The following is a 13,412-nucleotide window of genomic DNA, read 5'->3' as shown; positions in this document are numbered from 1 at the left end:
ACATTTACTATATTCTTTTTTTGTCTCAACGATCTGCACCTATCCGCATTACTTTTTCTGGTGATATGATAACAGCAATGGTCGAGTGTTTTGTTTTTTTGTTGTTGCATCAATAGTGAGAAATATAAGAAACCAACTTGGTACAAAAGTGTTTTTTTAGTAAGACCCATAGTTCGATAGTTTCTCATTTCAGTTGCCATCAGTTTGTAAAACTAGTACTGGTGACTAACAAACGTCACCACAAGGAGAAAAGAAAAAGAGAGACCATCGGCGGCAGATGTTGACGCATGTACCCCCTCTCATCTCTTTCTTCTGTCTCTTCATGTCCTTCACCTCTCCTGCTTTCTATTTCCCCCCCTAGAAACCAGTTCCGGCTTTCTGTCTTGATGTTTTGGGTGTCTATATCAAAACATGACATTGGTGTTGATGTTGGTGGAAATGGACCTGCATGACAAAACAAGTTCCGGCTTTCTGTCTTGACGTAGCTATAGCTTCAACATCTGCAGATATATTGGTGTTGATGTTGGTGGAAATGGACCTGCATGACATTGAACTTCCAGTTATATTGAGCCGTAGTCCCCATTGTTCCAGCTGCATTCCCATGGTACGCATTCCTTACTGACACGATGTCATGGCAACCGGGGTACAGGCGAAATCAGCGATGGCAAGGGAAGGTTTTCCTGTAAAGCTTACACTGGAAAACTATAAGAAGAAAAGAAAGAAGAAACCATAGACTTTTGGGCCATCCATGGAATCCATTTCACCCTGCCCTGCGTGTCACTATGCTTTTGCTGTTTCAAAAACCAAAAAAAGAGGCATGGCAAAAGTTTGAAAGTGACCAAAAAAAAAGGGGCGGGCAATGAGGCTTACACTTGGCTCATTATGTCCCCTAAGCTTCTTTTTTCAGTGACGGGTGGGGTGCTTTTTTACCTCGGCGTTTGGAAGAAGTATGAACCGGAGGTGGGGACGTCAAGTGAAGAAGCTGTTGTTGCCGCTGCTGCCATTGTTTGCGATGCAGCAAGTAGTCATGTCTTCGCCGGTGGAGAACGAGTCGAGCATGGAGGAAGATTTGGTGGGTGAAGCAAATGGGCTGTCGGGCAAGTTAGGATCCGCCCTGCAGCCATGTCATGAGCACGTTATGTGCAAAATTATATGAACAGACGGCACATTCGAATCCTATGTTTGTCGAATTACCTCCCACGGGAGTCACCATCTTCATCGGCAGATTCGTGCTGCTGCTGGAGTAAAGATCCAGGGGAGCTATTAACCTTCTCTTCAGGTTCTGCAATGCTGAGGCTCTCAGCTACACGACCAGTCAAGTTAAAATCAGCCGGAAGGCTCGACCATACACGAAAGTAAACGATCATGGCTTACCCTCGGTTGGCGACGCTACCCGACTACTGCTTCTGTCCAGATTACTGATTGGTTGAGCGGAGGTGATGATGGGGGAGTCGATGGAGGATGATGTGGCTGAGGTGGGGAAGCTTTGGTTGTTGAGGTCAAGGATTTGGAGGCCCATGAATCGCCTCCCCTGTAGCTCAATGGCCCGCTGCAGCTCCGCTGCTTGCTGCTGCTCTTCTAGCTTTCTTCTCCACAGCAGCTCCTCGCTGGTGCTGCTGTACAACATCTTTGCACCTGCCAACTGAATGATGAAGACGGAGGGCAAAAGAGCAGAAGATGGCAACAAGGATCTAACCAAGCTGGTGAAGGTCATAGGCTTCTCTAGCATCCAGGGCTGCAGAAGTCGTACACCTCTCAGCCTCCTGCTGCTGCTGCTTCCTGTAGTCAGTGGTGGAGGGCAAAAGAGATCATTGGCGCACACACGAAGTCAGAAAAGAAAAAGGATCTTCTGGTCAAGGGCATGACGCGGAGGAATGCCTGTTGTACTTGTCGGGGACGAGTTTTGCCTTCTCCTTATATGGCTTGACGAGAACCCGGGAATCGCAGACGAAGTGTGGGTTTCCCTTAGCCAAGATCAGCCTCACGGTCTCCGGGTAGACGAAGGTCACGAAGCCGAACATCCTCTTCTGCTGGTAGGGGATCCTCACGTCTTGCACTGGCCCGTAGATGCTACCAAGAATCATTAGCCAGATATCAAAGATTCTTTAAGCGGGGAAAGTAGGGCGGTGCCATAAGTGTGAACTCCTACCTGAAGTAGTTGGACACGTCCTCTTCCCGAAACGTGCTGTCAGCCGGGAAGGTCAAGTAGATCTGCCTGGAACCATGATTTCCCAGCATCAGCGCCGCCGCAGCTGCCGCCCTGTGGCAATTTGAGATACATGATTCACTACATTGGAGGAGGTTCCAAGCATCGTGATGGACGAAAGATGGTACCTTTGGCTCTCGTTTTGTTGCTGCTGAAGCAAGAAGCTCAGGAATTTGCTCGAGGTGGATGACGGAGAAGTCCGCACCGAACCCGTCGGCGAGTATGGGAACCCGGCGGCCATGAGATGCGAAGCGCCGCCCATCCTCTGGCTTTTTGATCTCATTAGGAGCTCCTGGCGCTGCTGCATCACCGCATCCAACTTGGCGCCGGTGACAGCGGTCGCCGCGGCCTCCTCCGGTAGCCCGTGGAGGAACCGACACGCTGTCCCGTTTTTGCAGTAGCCTCTCGCGAAGTAGAGGCACGGATCCCAACCGAACTCCAGTGTGGGGGCGGCACCGAGGAAGAGGACGTCATCGGCGGAGCAGCTCCGCTGATGCTGGTAGCCGTCGAGTCCCCATCCCAACCCACAAGGGAAGAGCGAACCGTCACCGTTCCCTCGCGGGCTCCAGAACCCGACGTCCGGGTGGATCACGTCGCCGCCGCTGCTGGGCTTCGATGACCTGGAATTAGGGGCCGCGGCGGGGCCGCCGAGGAAGGATAACTGGTCCGGAACGTGGTCGCCGCCGCTGCCATGGAATGGGGACGAGCTGAAATTGCTGGGGCTAATGAGCTCGTCGGAGTTCTGGAGTTGCTCCAACGATCCATCCAAACCAATGTCACCGAGACTGCTGCCGGAGCGGGAGAACACAGAGTTCGGGGCCCCCGAGGAAGGGGACGAGACGGCGAGCAGGCGCTTGGTGGAGTTCAGACGGAGGAGGTAGGGGGGAGCTGCGGAGCCACCGGCAGAGGGTGACGGAGCGAGGCCAAGCTCCTCCTTGGCCTTCACCACCACGGCGTGGAGGAGGGCTTCGTGGCCGAAGGCCAAGCGAATGACCTCCTTCTCGGCGTCATCCTGCAGCAAGAGAAGGCCCATAATCCTGGGGGCGTTCTCCGGGTCCAGATTCTGTATCTTGGAGAACACCATCCTCGTCGCCTCGTTGGCGTCCATGATTGAACTTATCGATTGGAGTAATGCCACCCCTTGGCTTCTCCGCTTATAGCAGCAACACACCACTGCAAAGAAACAAGCACCAGTTAGAAAAAGAGAGAGGGTGGGGCGGGCGCACATTTAAAAGCCGATGCTAACTCGGTGGAGCGGCCATTAAACGAAACCAGAAAGAAATGAAGTGCAAACGCAAAAGGAGAGCCCCGCGCCACCCTCTTCGAAATTAGTACTACTCGGCCACCAACTCTTTTAAGAGGTTTGAACCCTCTTTTTCTAAATGGACTTAAGCTCTAAATGGACTTAAGCTCCCGGCAGAAGACGAGAACAGCCTTTTTCATCCTACCGAGCCCCTCTTCGGCTGCAACGCCACTCTCTGCAACGTATGACACCGCCTAGCATCGCTTGGCACCGTTTAACGATTGGTCCTCGATTCTCCCCTCGCCACACTTCTCTCCCATGCTTTTGTCACAGAGGCGAATGGTGGTGAGAGCATGGATGAGTCCTATTTCTTCTTCTTCTTCTTCTCTCTCTCATCGCTCCTCAACTGCTTTACGGCCGTCTTCCACCTGCTATACGGCCATCATCATATGGTGTTCCACACCGGCCACTCCCCCTCCACCTCCCTTACACCTCCCTATCTTTTGTCGTGGTTATGGCTGGTCTTTGGTTGTCATTTTCCGCCAACTTTCACTGAGACGACCATTATTGTGTTTTTTCATATAGATATTCCGCAGCAGGAGCTCACGCACCCCGATAACATGATACTTGTTTCCTAATCAGTTTTTTAAGACAAGCAGATGAGGAACTCCATCGTGTTCCCAAGCCACAGCTGCCTTGTTATGATGATGATGAAGAATATACTCCAGCTCATTCACCAGCATTCGATTATGATAAACCCACGCAGAGCCTGTCTACGCTGTGGTTCGATCTCTCCTTTTAGCCCGTCATGTATTTCTGAAGCAGGGTGAGACTTGGACTTCACAGATCCCTACTACTGGATCCATGCTCGTGCATGTGGGGCCGGCGTGGGCCGACACAAGGGACGTGTCAGCCTGGTCACCAACCCCAAAGATCCCCCAACCCACACGGACGCCATCTATTTATCCCGTGTCCACTCTCACGTGCCCATGGCTTCGGCACGTGTGAGTTGTCAAGCCTCTGGCAATCTTTTAAAGTATAACGCGAGAGAGAGAGAGAGAGAGAGATACCAGGGAAAGTATCGTGGCGTATGGGGAGCGAGCAACGAGGTGAGTCATCTTCAGGAGACCGAAGCAGATCACTGAGGTGTTCCCGTTTCAGACCAAACCGCTGGAATCCAAGGCCGCAATCACTGTTCCGCAAAATAAGCTTTCTCCTCGTGACCCCCCCACGGCTAGCAAGTTGAGTGCGCGCCACCGGATCGCCCCAGTTTGGTAATTTTGTTAGTACGACCTGCATCCCAAGTTGTGTTAGCCTGTCAAGCATCCAACCTATATGATTGGAGTGGGATGAAAGAAGCATGCATGCACTATACGTTTCCAAGAAAAATATGTATGTTTCCGATCTAAGGCTGGCTATACACGACTTGTGACCTACCGAGATCTCCCTTCTGTCAAAAAGTGATGAAAGCTCGCTGGGACTGAACTCTCATGCATCACTTGTAGCCCATCATCAGACGGCACCGTGGCAACTTGCAGGTACCATCGTACCTTGTCTGTAGTTATTGCGCCTGCAGGCTGTGGACATAGGTGCAGCGTGGTCAATGGCCCAGTGCAGCAGACCCAGTGTTTCAGGAACAGCAGCAATGACAATGCATTTATCCCTCTCGAAAACAATAACTGGCACTCTGTGAACCGAGCAGAGAGACAAAGCTGTCTGATCAGGACTGTGGCTAGTGATGGAATCGTCAGACCGTAATACCTCGTGTCTTTTACGTGAGACCTTGGAGATAATGCTTCCAACATCACGAGCTTATCTGCTCCTAGTAACAAACAGCTCGTGGTAGAATCTGCGACTCCTCTCCCGGGTTTATATAGAGAGAGACATGGAAACACAAGGCGGCGTCGATGTAGTAATCTTCACAAATGTGAGGAGGAAATGCTATTGCTTGGGGCCAACCGCAACTGTTGCAATGTCGAGAGAGTGGAAAGTCGGCCAACTTTTGAAGACCAGATGGTGCTATTATTGCTGTGGTTGCGGTTTTCTTTCTGGAAGCAGTCGAGAGCATTCCTTTTGTAAAGCCCATATGTCCTCGTCACACCAGAGCCACTCATCGATCCTCTCGCTAAAGAATGATATAAAAGTGAATTAGTAAAATTAGAAAATAATAATAACGAAGAGGAGAGAGAGAGAGAGAGAGAGAGAGAGAGAGAGAGAGAGAAACAATAATGAGTAAAAAAAATTCTAGTTCACCACCAAGAAAAAAAAATTGATTTCATAGGATATTACTTACAGCGTTCAAAAGTTATATTCTTCATCTAATTCTCACATGTCAGTTAAGTGGGGGCACGTATCAATTAGCTGTTGCAAGAGAAGGCTTGAAGGACGGAAGGTTGAAAGATAGGAAATATGGATGTCTTCGATCCAAAAGAAATATGGACGGAAGGTTGGTCACCCCTTATAGGTGGTTGGTCACCCCCTATTGCTGCTTGCCAGCGCATGACAACATGGGGCGGTGGAATAGGGCCAACGAAGAAAAGCTACTGACTGGTAAAAGAGGACTACAAGGATTTGTGCTTGCACTGCTAAATAACACCAACAGATGGTGTTCCAGAGTGTGCCTTCAGTGTAAATTTGTCACAGAACTAAAGGGAAACAGTGGAGCAGCAGCCTACTTTTAATTAGTGAACTCCAAAATCGTCATAAGAAGCTATCTTGCTTTCAGTAATTATTGTCACCCCTGTGTATCTATCTACCTTCTGGGGGGCCTAGCAGCTGTCTGTCCTGGTGGGTGGGCTCACAGCTAATGGTAGCGGTCATTTTTTAGTGGCACGGACAATGTCTTGGTCAGGACTCGAAGAAAATAAAGAACTGACATGACTGGCATCTGGCATCACTTTTTACTATCTAGTATCACTGTGGCTGCCTTTTTCAATCCCTCACTTTTCTCGAATCAAACTCTAATGAAAGAAAAAAGATAAAAAAAAAAGTTTTCCAGGTCCTCCAAAAGGACTCCCTATTCCCAGTCCTGATGTGCATGAGAAGTTCTTTTCCTAGTGGGAATTTCATAATTCATATCCTATCATAATTTATCGACAAGCAGTGGATATATAGATATACTAGGGATGTTATGATTAAACTGTATCTCCCAAACCCCACCAAAGACTCTCCACCGATTTAGCTCCATGCGACAATGTCAGTGTCTGTCCTTCACAATAACTCTACCACACTCATCAGTAATTGGAGCAATCATAGAAGTGAAAGCGAAGAGAAGCTGCACTATGCCCGATCTAGCATTTATAAGTGATTTATAAATGCCAAGAGACGCACACGGCACAGAGTATATATAACATGTCATTTGTCCAAACACTAAAGAAAAGGCCCACTTTCTTAAAATAAAATGAGATCGAAAAGGCTACGTACGCCCAACGTAAATATTCTTAAAACCCACGGCCAAACTAAACAATTGATGGAACTAAACCCTTCAGTCATTTTAATATTGAAAACCAAACAAATTTTCTAAGGCCAACCCCATTACTCTACTCACCTTTCTGGATCGTCTCCTAGTCCTCTCATATAAATGAGTCTATCATCTTTCTCTGCAACATTTATATGTTGGACAATTACTTCAAAACAGTGTAATCATCAAGCAAGCAACCGAAAGAAACTTTTCAATTGAGCTAAATGATCTTCAAGAAGATGGGTAGTGATTCTTTTGGGTGACGTAATCGTTCATTAGAAACTCAAAAGTAACCTAAGCAAGGAGTCTGAAGTTCAATAAATCAAACACACGTGTAATAATTCTCTTGTTGATTCCTTGAACAGGTTACCATCCATCAAAACATCTTTTAGGGGCCAGAGCAAAACATCAAGGTGAGAAAAGTGCTTTCTAGGAGGGGAAGGGAGCCAAACTTACCTCCTCATTTAGGTATCAGCTAGATTCTAAATCACACCCCAACCTTACGGTGAAAATAGGTATTGATTTTCTCCCTTATCTCTTGTTCACCTTTCTCCTGCAGGGAGGGAGGGGGTGGATGGGTTGAAGAAACCTACAAAGCTCTGCTACTTGAAAACACTGCTTTTGTGCAAACAACTTGTATCCATCTTGTGGTGGCTCCAATTGGTTTATTGTCCTTCTTTCTGTAACTGGACAATTAAATCAGAACAGAATCATCAGATCATAAAGGGCCAAAGTCAATGCAAATATGATGCCCATTGGTCTGTGGGGCCGCCGTGTCTTCCTATGGTTCACCTTTGATGTGACTATCAAAAAGTACTCATATTCCCAGCTTTTGCAGCTTAATTAAATCTCTAACAAAGATTGGCCAGCCTATGGTGGTTAGTGCTAGCTAATAATGTGATTTGCTTTTTCCGTATACATAATTCCCACTTTATTAGCTTTTCAGCTTATGATTCCATCCGCCTATTTGTTAGTGTGCCTCCTCATTTTTAAGGTAATCATCCCTGTACAAAAAGCTGCACTGACTATATCTAATGTCCTAAATCTCCTCCATTAGTAAACAATGAAACTAAGGTTCCAAAAAAGCAAAAACCCTTGTAATCCCACTTATAAGTTGTAGGTTAATGTTTTCGAGGCCTTACAAAGATGCCCTCTTTGATCATAATTTCTAAGGAGATGTGCCATGACAGGAGTGATATATGCTTCCAGACACCTGCTTATTGGTAGGAATCAAAATCCTATCTATTAATTTAAAAAAAAAAATCCTATCTATTATACCACACTCGTGAACAGTTGAGTAGAAGAGAGTACTGCTTTATAGTACTGCTCACATCCCTACGGTTGCAGGGCCATCCCTACCTTTACCAATCCATTAGGTGAAGAAGAAGGGAAATGAAGGCAGGGAGCTTTACAAGATTAGGAGAAGAGAAGAAAGTCATGAAGGCAAGGACGAGGACACCGTCATGTGAATGGGGTAACAAACTACCGGAGATATATAAAAGACATTTCTTCCAATGATTTAAGGGACTGAATAATGGATTCAAAGCCAACAGAGAACCCAAAGCCATAAGTGTGTTTTGGCAGTGACAAGAAATGGACAGCGATGGGATAAAATTATTTTCCCCGAAGGCAGTCCAATCAGTTTCCAAGGGGCTGTGTGTCCTACTCTCCACTGATTACTTACAATAAAATTTAGTTTCTTTGTGACGTTCCACATTTTGTTCATGAGTCATGTTTTGTCTCCTAATTCTCTTCCAACTGAGAGAAATGTTTTAGCTCCTATTAATTGTGGCTACTTAAAGTTACAGCTTATCTATATCCTATTAATCTCATACCCAGCTTTTATTGTTTTACGCGGTTCAACACTTTCAATTGGCAAACACTAGGCTTACAAACCCAAAGGACTAGTCAATTAATATCATCATTGTCTTGGCCCATCTGACACTGTGTTACTAAAGACTGCCAAGCTCCATTATCAAAGGGCTAAAGAAGAACTTAAGAAAAACAACCTCAACAACGCCCAAACATGTAGTTCAATAGTCTCATCATTTACAATCAACATTAGGTTGCAAATTCTCAATCCAAAACGTGTCTTTTACCTTAGCTATCATAATTAATACTAAAGAGTAAAGACTGTTGATTTTATCTTCAACAACCCTGCATCAAGATCCAGTTGACAAACACATTCAACCAGTTAAGTGTGTCTTTGGATCTCATTCTCAAAGGTTGAAGGTTCGAACTGTCGCTAGGTTGGCACCTTGTGTGCCCATTACCATTTTGGTGCTCAGTGACTAGATCATTCTGCCAAGCAGGATCTGATACACCCAAGTGGTGCCTGAAAAAAAAAAAAAAGGATCCAGCCGACAAAGAGTGCTACAGCATACTTTTGAAGCTACCTAACAATGATATAATTCAGTACCCATATAACTGTTATGCAACAGTGTGCCATATTTTGCATCCTGAATCTTTGTATCAGATGGCTCATCCCAATTCTCTGCATCAAATGGCTCCTCGACAACAGACAGAATTATGTTCAAGGGCCTATTTTGGCAAATAATCAATGCTCCTCAACAACAGTCAGGCTATTAGCAATAATTCAACTTACATTTTGAAACTCATTTCTGTACCCAATGGTGCCCCTTAACTGTAAGTAGGATCAATCTAAGGAACTTAGACAAAAACTGGTTATAATTGTTTGCATGCTCTTCTAATTTGAGTCGGTCAGTAGATAATGAAAAAATCCATGCACAAAGCAGATTATAATTGTTCCGAAGATAGTAAAATCCTTTGATGAAACGTAAATAATTATAATTATGGGAGTCAATGACAGGCAAAAAGGAAATGGAGTAGCATAATGTGTAAGCTAAAGTACCAAACCAAAAAATTCATTAAATGATGGGAACAGTAGTTTCAACAGCTACTATCAATTTATGAAAAGAAACTACTGCTCTTTTTCTAGCTTATGATCTGGTTCAATGGAAAAAAAAAAGAAGAAGCCAAGATATGGATACTGAAACTTGCATATAGTGGTAAAGAAAAGCAAGAGAGAGATTGGTAACCATTTTACAATTCAGCAATAAAAATTCATAAGAAAAGAAAAAGGCAGACATTAGTTGCTCTGAAGTAGCAGAAATAGGATAACCTCACCACACAATCGGAAAATTTGCATAAAATACAAAATGCATCTAACAGAAATAAATTATAGGGACCATTTTTTTGGGGTAACAAGAAAAAACTTTGAGGCAATGCAAACTGGAAAAACACTAAACTGAGACTATTTTGAAACTATTTTGATAGACCAATGAATCCAGCTAACACTAAACTGAGACTATTTTGATAGACCAACACTGCCCCTTCCCACAAGACCCATCCTTGTTGAACCCAAACTTGACCCATCCTTGTTGAGCCCAATCTTTATCACCGGACACCGGACACACACACACACACACACACACACATAATGTGTGTGTGTGTGTGTGTGTTTGTGTGTGTGTGTGTGTATGTATGTATGTATTGTAGCCCTTTTAGTAAGGCAAGTGACACCATGTTTTCTAAACTGAACAGAATCACAATGTAGCAACACATTAAATGGAGTTCCAAAGGATTTGTATCTTATCAATGTCCTTTAAAACCCTTCGCCTCCCAAAGCTAGGCCGACTAAGAAACTCGATCTTCAATACTTTAGGGTTTGAGTAAATGCAGGACACCATAACAATAATTTTGTTTCCAAAAGACAGCAGATATCTTATTACCTCTAAAATGATAGAACAAAGAGTGTGCCATATGTTGGATAAAAGCAAATAAACGTAAAAAAGGCATATATTTTACTAAACGGACAACATCCTATACAAATGAATATTGGAGTAAAGTTTCAGATTCCCCATTATGATTTTGTTTCTATGATAAAATTATTTAAGAAAAAAACATAGTTTAATCAGTTATAGAAATATGTGGCTTTGCTAATGTACAAGAAATTAAAATGCATAAGGTAGCTTAAAAAATTCAATTAATAAGTATAGCAAAACATAAAAAGCTTTTTTTCTTGCTAAAAGCAACTAGCCTATAGCTGTGAGGTAATGCCTGACAATTGACATCAGTTTCACATGAAAATCTGGATTTCTAGATCAGTATCAAGCTGACGCCACATGCTCAACATAAAACATTGTAAAGTTCAACTCCTTCCCAATAGACCTCGTAAGAACCCAGGTCCTAAGACCATGCATGCAAAGAAAGACCTGCACTCAAAATGATATTGTCTCCAACAAGGGTGCCTGACATAGCAAAAAGAGTTGATCACAATGCATAAGGATCCACCAATGCAAAATAAGAGGAGGATAGTTCACAAGCGAACATCCTTACCATTCACCCTCATGCCTTTCACTGTAATTTATATAACTTCAAACAAAATTGACATGTATTCGAAGCTATGCACATCAGTCTATGAAACAAAGATACAAGGAATAGGAAATGTGTAAGCCCACCAAAATAGACTGCAAAATCCTACAGTCTATCACACAGTTTACCAGTTCCTCATAGACCCCGCTATAACATAATATACATAAAGAAAGTAGGGGCTCCCGAAGAACCGGATCTCAATGAGTATCAATGCATTTGTGATAACGAAGTACCATTGTAGCAAATTAAATCGAAATCAAGCATAAATGAAGATGAGAAATTTAGAAACAAATGATAAATTCACCTTGTTATGACAAATCTCCATAGGGTAGACCTTCTGGTATCTATGCATCTCATGCCAGCCAACTAAGATCCATCTGAACACAAAGGCCTTCCACAGGAAAACTAGGCGACGGATCACTGCGTAAAATACACAAATAACATCACTCATGGCACAGATTGTGTTGAGAAACAAACAAACTCCAAAATGACCTAAAGATTGTTAGAATGTCACTTACGTTTTCGGATTCAGCGAAATCAAATTTCTCATCATTGCCTTCAACATATCAGCGATTGCAATCTAACATTGAGCCCAATGCCCTGTTCACCGGATCCCCATCTGTGCACTTCAAGAAGCGTTTCAACATCCACATCCGACCATGGGCTAGAAACCCGTACGGATCGGCTCAAGATGATAGCACCGGTGAAATGATGGATCCGCGGTGACGGCGACGCAATTCCTTGGCGGCGGGATGGCTCCGTCTGATATCGCCGGCGAGATGGTGGGATCTGCCACCGCGATTCCTTGGCGGCGGGTTCCTGACGTTTCAGGATAATTCACGATCAGCCGGATCCAAGAAACTCGAGCTCCTAAGAATGTCCGGAAGAGAAGGGCTCCCTCTGATATCGCCGACGAGATGGTGGGATCCACCTTGACGGCGATGCGATCCCTCTGCGGTGATTTTCTTGAGGTTTCCGAAGATTTCACGGAACGCCGCGTCCAAGAACGGCGAGCTCCTAAGAAAGTCCGACGAAAAGGAGGGCTCCGCCGGATACCAGTGATATGGTGTGATCCGCCGTACTCCGACGCAGAGGATTCCGGAGATTTCACGGTCCGCCGCGTCCAAGAACGGCGAGCTAGTAAGAAAGTCCGACGAAAAGAAGGGCTCCACCGGATAGTGCCAGTGATATGGTGGGATCCGCCGTGACGCCGACGCCATTCCTCGGCAATGGTTTTCTTGAGGTTTCCGGAGATTTCACGTTCCGCCGCATCCAACAACGGCGAGCTCCTATGAAAGTCCGGCGAAGGGGAGGGCTCCGCATGATATCGCCGTCAAGATGGTGGGATCCCCGTGAACGCGACGCGATTCGTCGGCGATGGTTTTCTTGAGGTTTCCGGAGATTTCACGGTCCGCCGCGTCCAAGAACGGCGAGCTCCTAGGAAGGCCCAACGAAGGGAAGAGGTCCGTCTGATAGTGCGGACGAGATGGTGGGAATCACCGTGCCGGCGACGCGATTCCTCGGCGGTCGGTTTCTTGAGGTTTCCGAGCGATGACGGTGCGCGAGACGCGATGAACCGACTTGGAGCGGGACGCCATTGTTAAGGGCTTAACACAGGAATTAAATCGAATGAAGCCTGGCAACGGAATAATCGGGTCGGATCCACCCGAGATCCAAACCCGAATCCTACAGGTAACCATCTCAGGACCAGATGGATGAAGCGGTTGCATAAACGTAACAAGATGGTCGACGAGTTGTTCGGTCTCTTTGCGAGCCAATTAGGCAGGCACGAGACCGAGATCGTTCCCTGGAGAAGATTTTTTTGGTCCTCATTTCCTCACTGCCTAACTGCCGTTGCAGACGCAAATATCCACATCAACTTCTCCGATTTGGCAGCATCAGTTTCCAAGTCGACGCCTTCCAAATTTGCCCAAAAACGGGTCTGCAAACGTTGGATCACTCGAGCAAATCCTCTTCACAAACCGCACCAAAACAACCACCGACCCAATGGAACAAAACCCCGGGCCCCACACCGTAAACCTCCTGCTTTGAGCACACTGTGGGTCCCACTTGCGGCCTGCTCCTCACGACGTCACCCCGTGAGGGTA

At 45.6% G+C, this 13,412-nt stretch overlaps 1 protein-coding gene across 13 annotated transcripts; it reads right to left on the bottom strand.

Moving 5' to 3' along the window:
* Window positions 1-113: 113 nt before the first annotated feature.
* LOC103989660 (zinc finger CCCH domain-containing protein 53-like) lies at window positions 114-12,874 on the bottom strand. Of its 13 annotated transcripts, XM_065114627.1 has the most exons (11): window positions 11,823-12,874; window positions 11,609-11,724; window positions 4,887-5,574; window positions 4,520-4,742; window positions 2,335-3,379; window positions 2,150-2,260; window positions 1,879-2,070; window positions 1,697-1,779; window positions 1,375-1,635; window positions 1,195-1,303; window positions 118-1,114 (listed from the first exon to the last, which is right to left on the bottom strand). In XM_065114627.1, the coding sequence occupies exons 5-11, from the start codon at window positions 3,312-3,314 to the stop codon at window positions 970-972; spliced, it is 1,881 nt and encodes a 626-aa protein (XP_064970699.1). In that variant the 5' UTR covers window positions 3,315-3,379; window positions 4,520-4,742; window positions 4,887-5,574; window positions 11,609-11,724; window positions 11,823-12,874; the 3' UTR covers window positions 118-969. The 13 variants fall into 13 exon arrangements, 11 of the variants coding, with proteins under 11 accessions (XP_064970697.1, XP_064970699.1, XP_064970700.1 ...); XM_065114628.1 differs by lacking the exons at window positions 11,609-11,724; window positions 11,823-12,874 and adding an exon at window positions 7,366-7,514; XR_001978697.2 differs by lacking the exons at window positions 4,520-4,742; window positions 4,887-5,574; window positions 11,609-11,724; window positions 11,823-12,874 and having other exon boundaries at window positions 118-444; window positions 539-1,114; window positions 2,335-3,941.
* Window positions 12,875-13,412: the final 538 nt, after the last annotated feature.

Source organism: Musa acuminata, chromosome BXJ2-6 (genome assembly GCF_036884655.1).
Source record: "Musa acuminata AAA Group cultivar baxijiao chromosome BXJ2-6, Cavendish_Baxijiao_AAA, whole genome shotgun sequence".
NCBI classification, from domain to species: Eukaryota; Viridiplantae; Streptophyta; class Magnoliopsida; order Zingiberales; family Musaceae; genus Musa; species Musa acuminata.
Note: the sequence above shows the minus strand (reverse complement) of the source record. Positions and strands in the feature narration are given on the sequence as shown.

Coding starts and splice junctions, on each gene's coding strand:
- LOC103989660 (XM_018827892.2), bottom strand. CDS start 3,434: ATGTGCGCCCGCCCCACCCTCTCTCTTTTTCTAACTGGTGCTTGTTTC. Junction 2,261..2,334: donor CAACAAAACGAGAGCCAAAG/GTACCATCTTTC, acceptor AAATTGCCACAG/GGCGGCAGCTGCGGCGGCGC. Junction 1,636..1,696: donor CTATGACCTTCACCAGCTTG/GTTAGATCCTTG, acceptor TTCAGTTGGCAG/GTGCAAAGATGTTGTACAGC.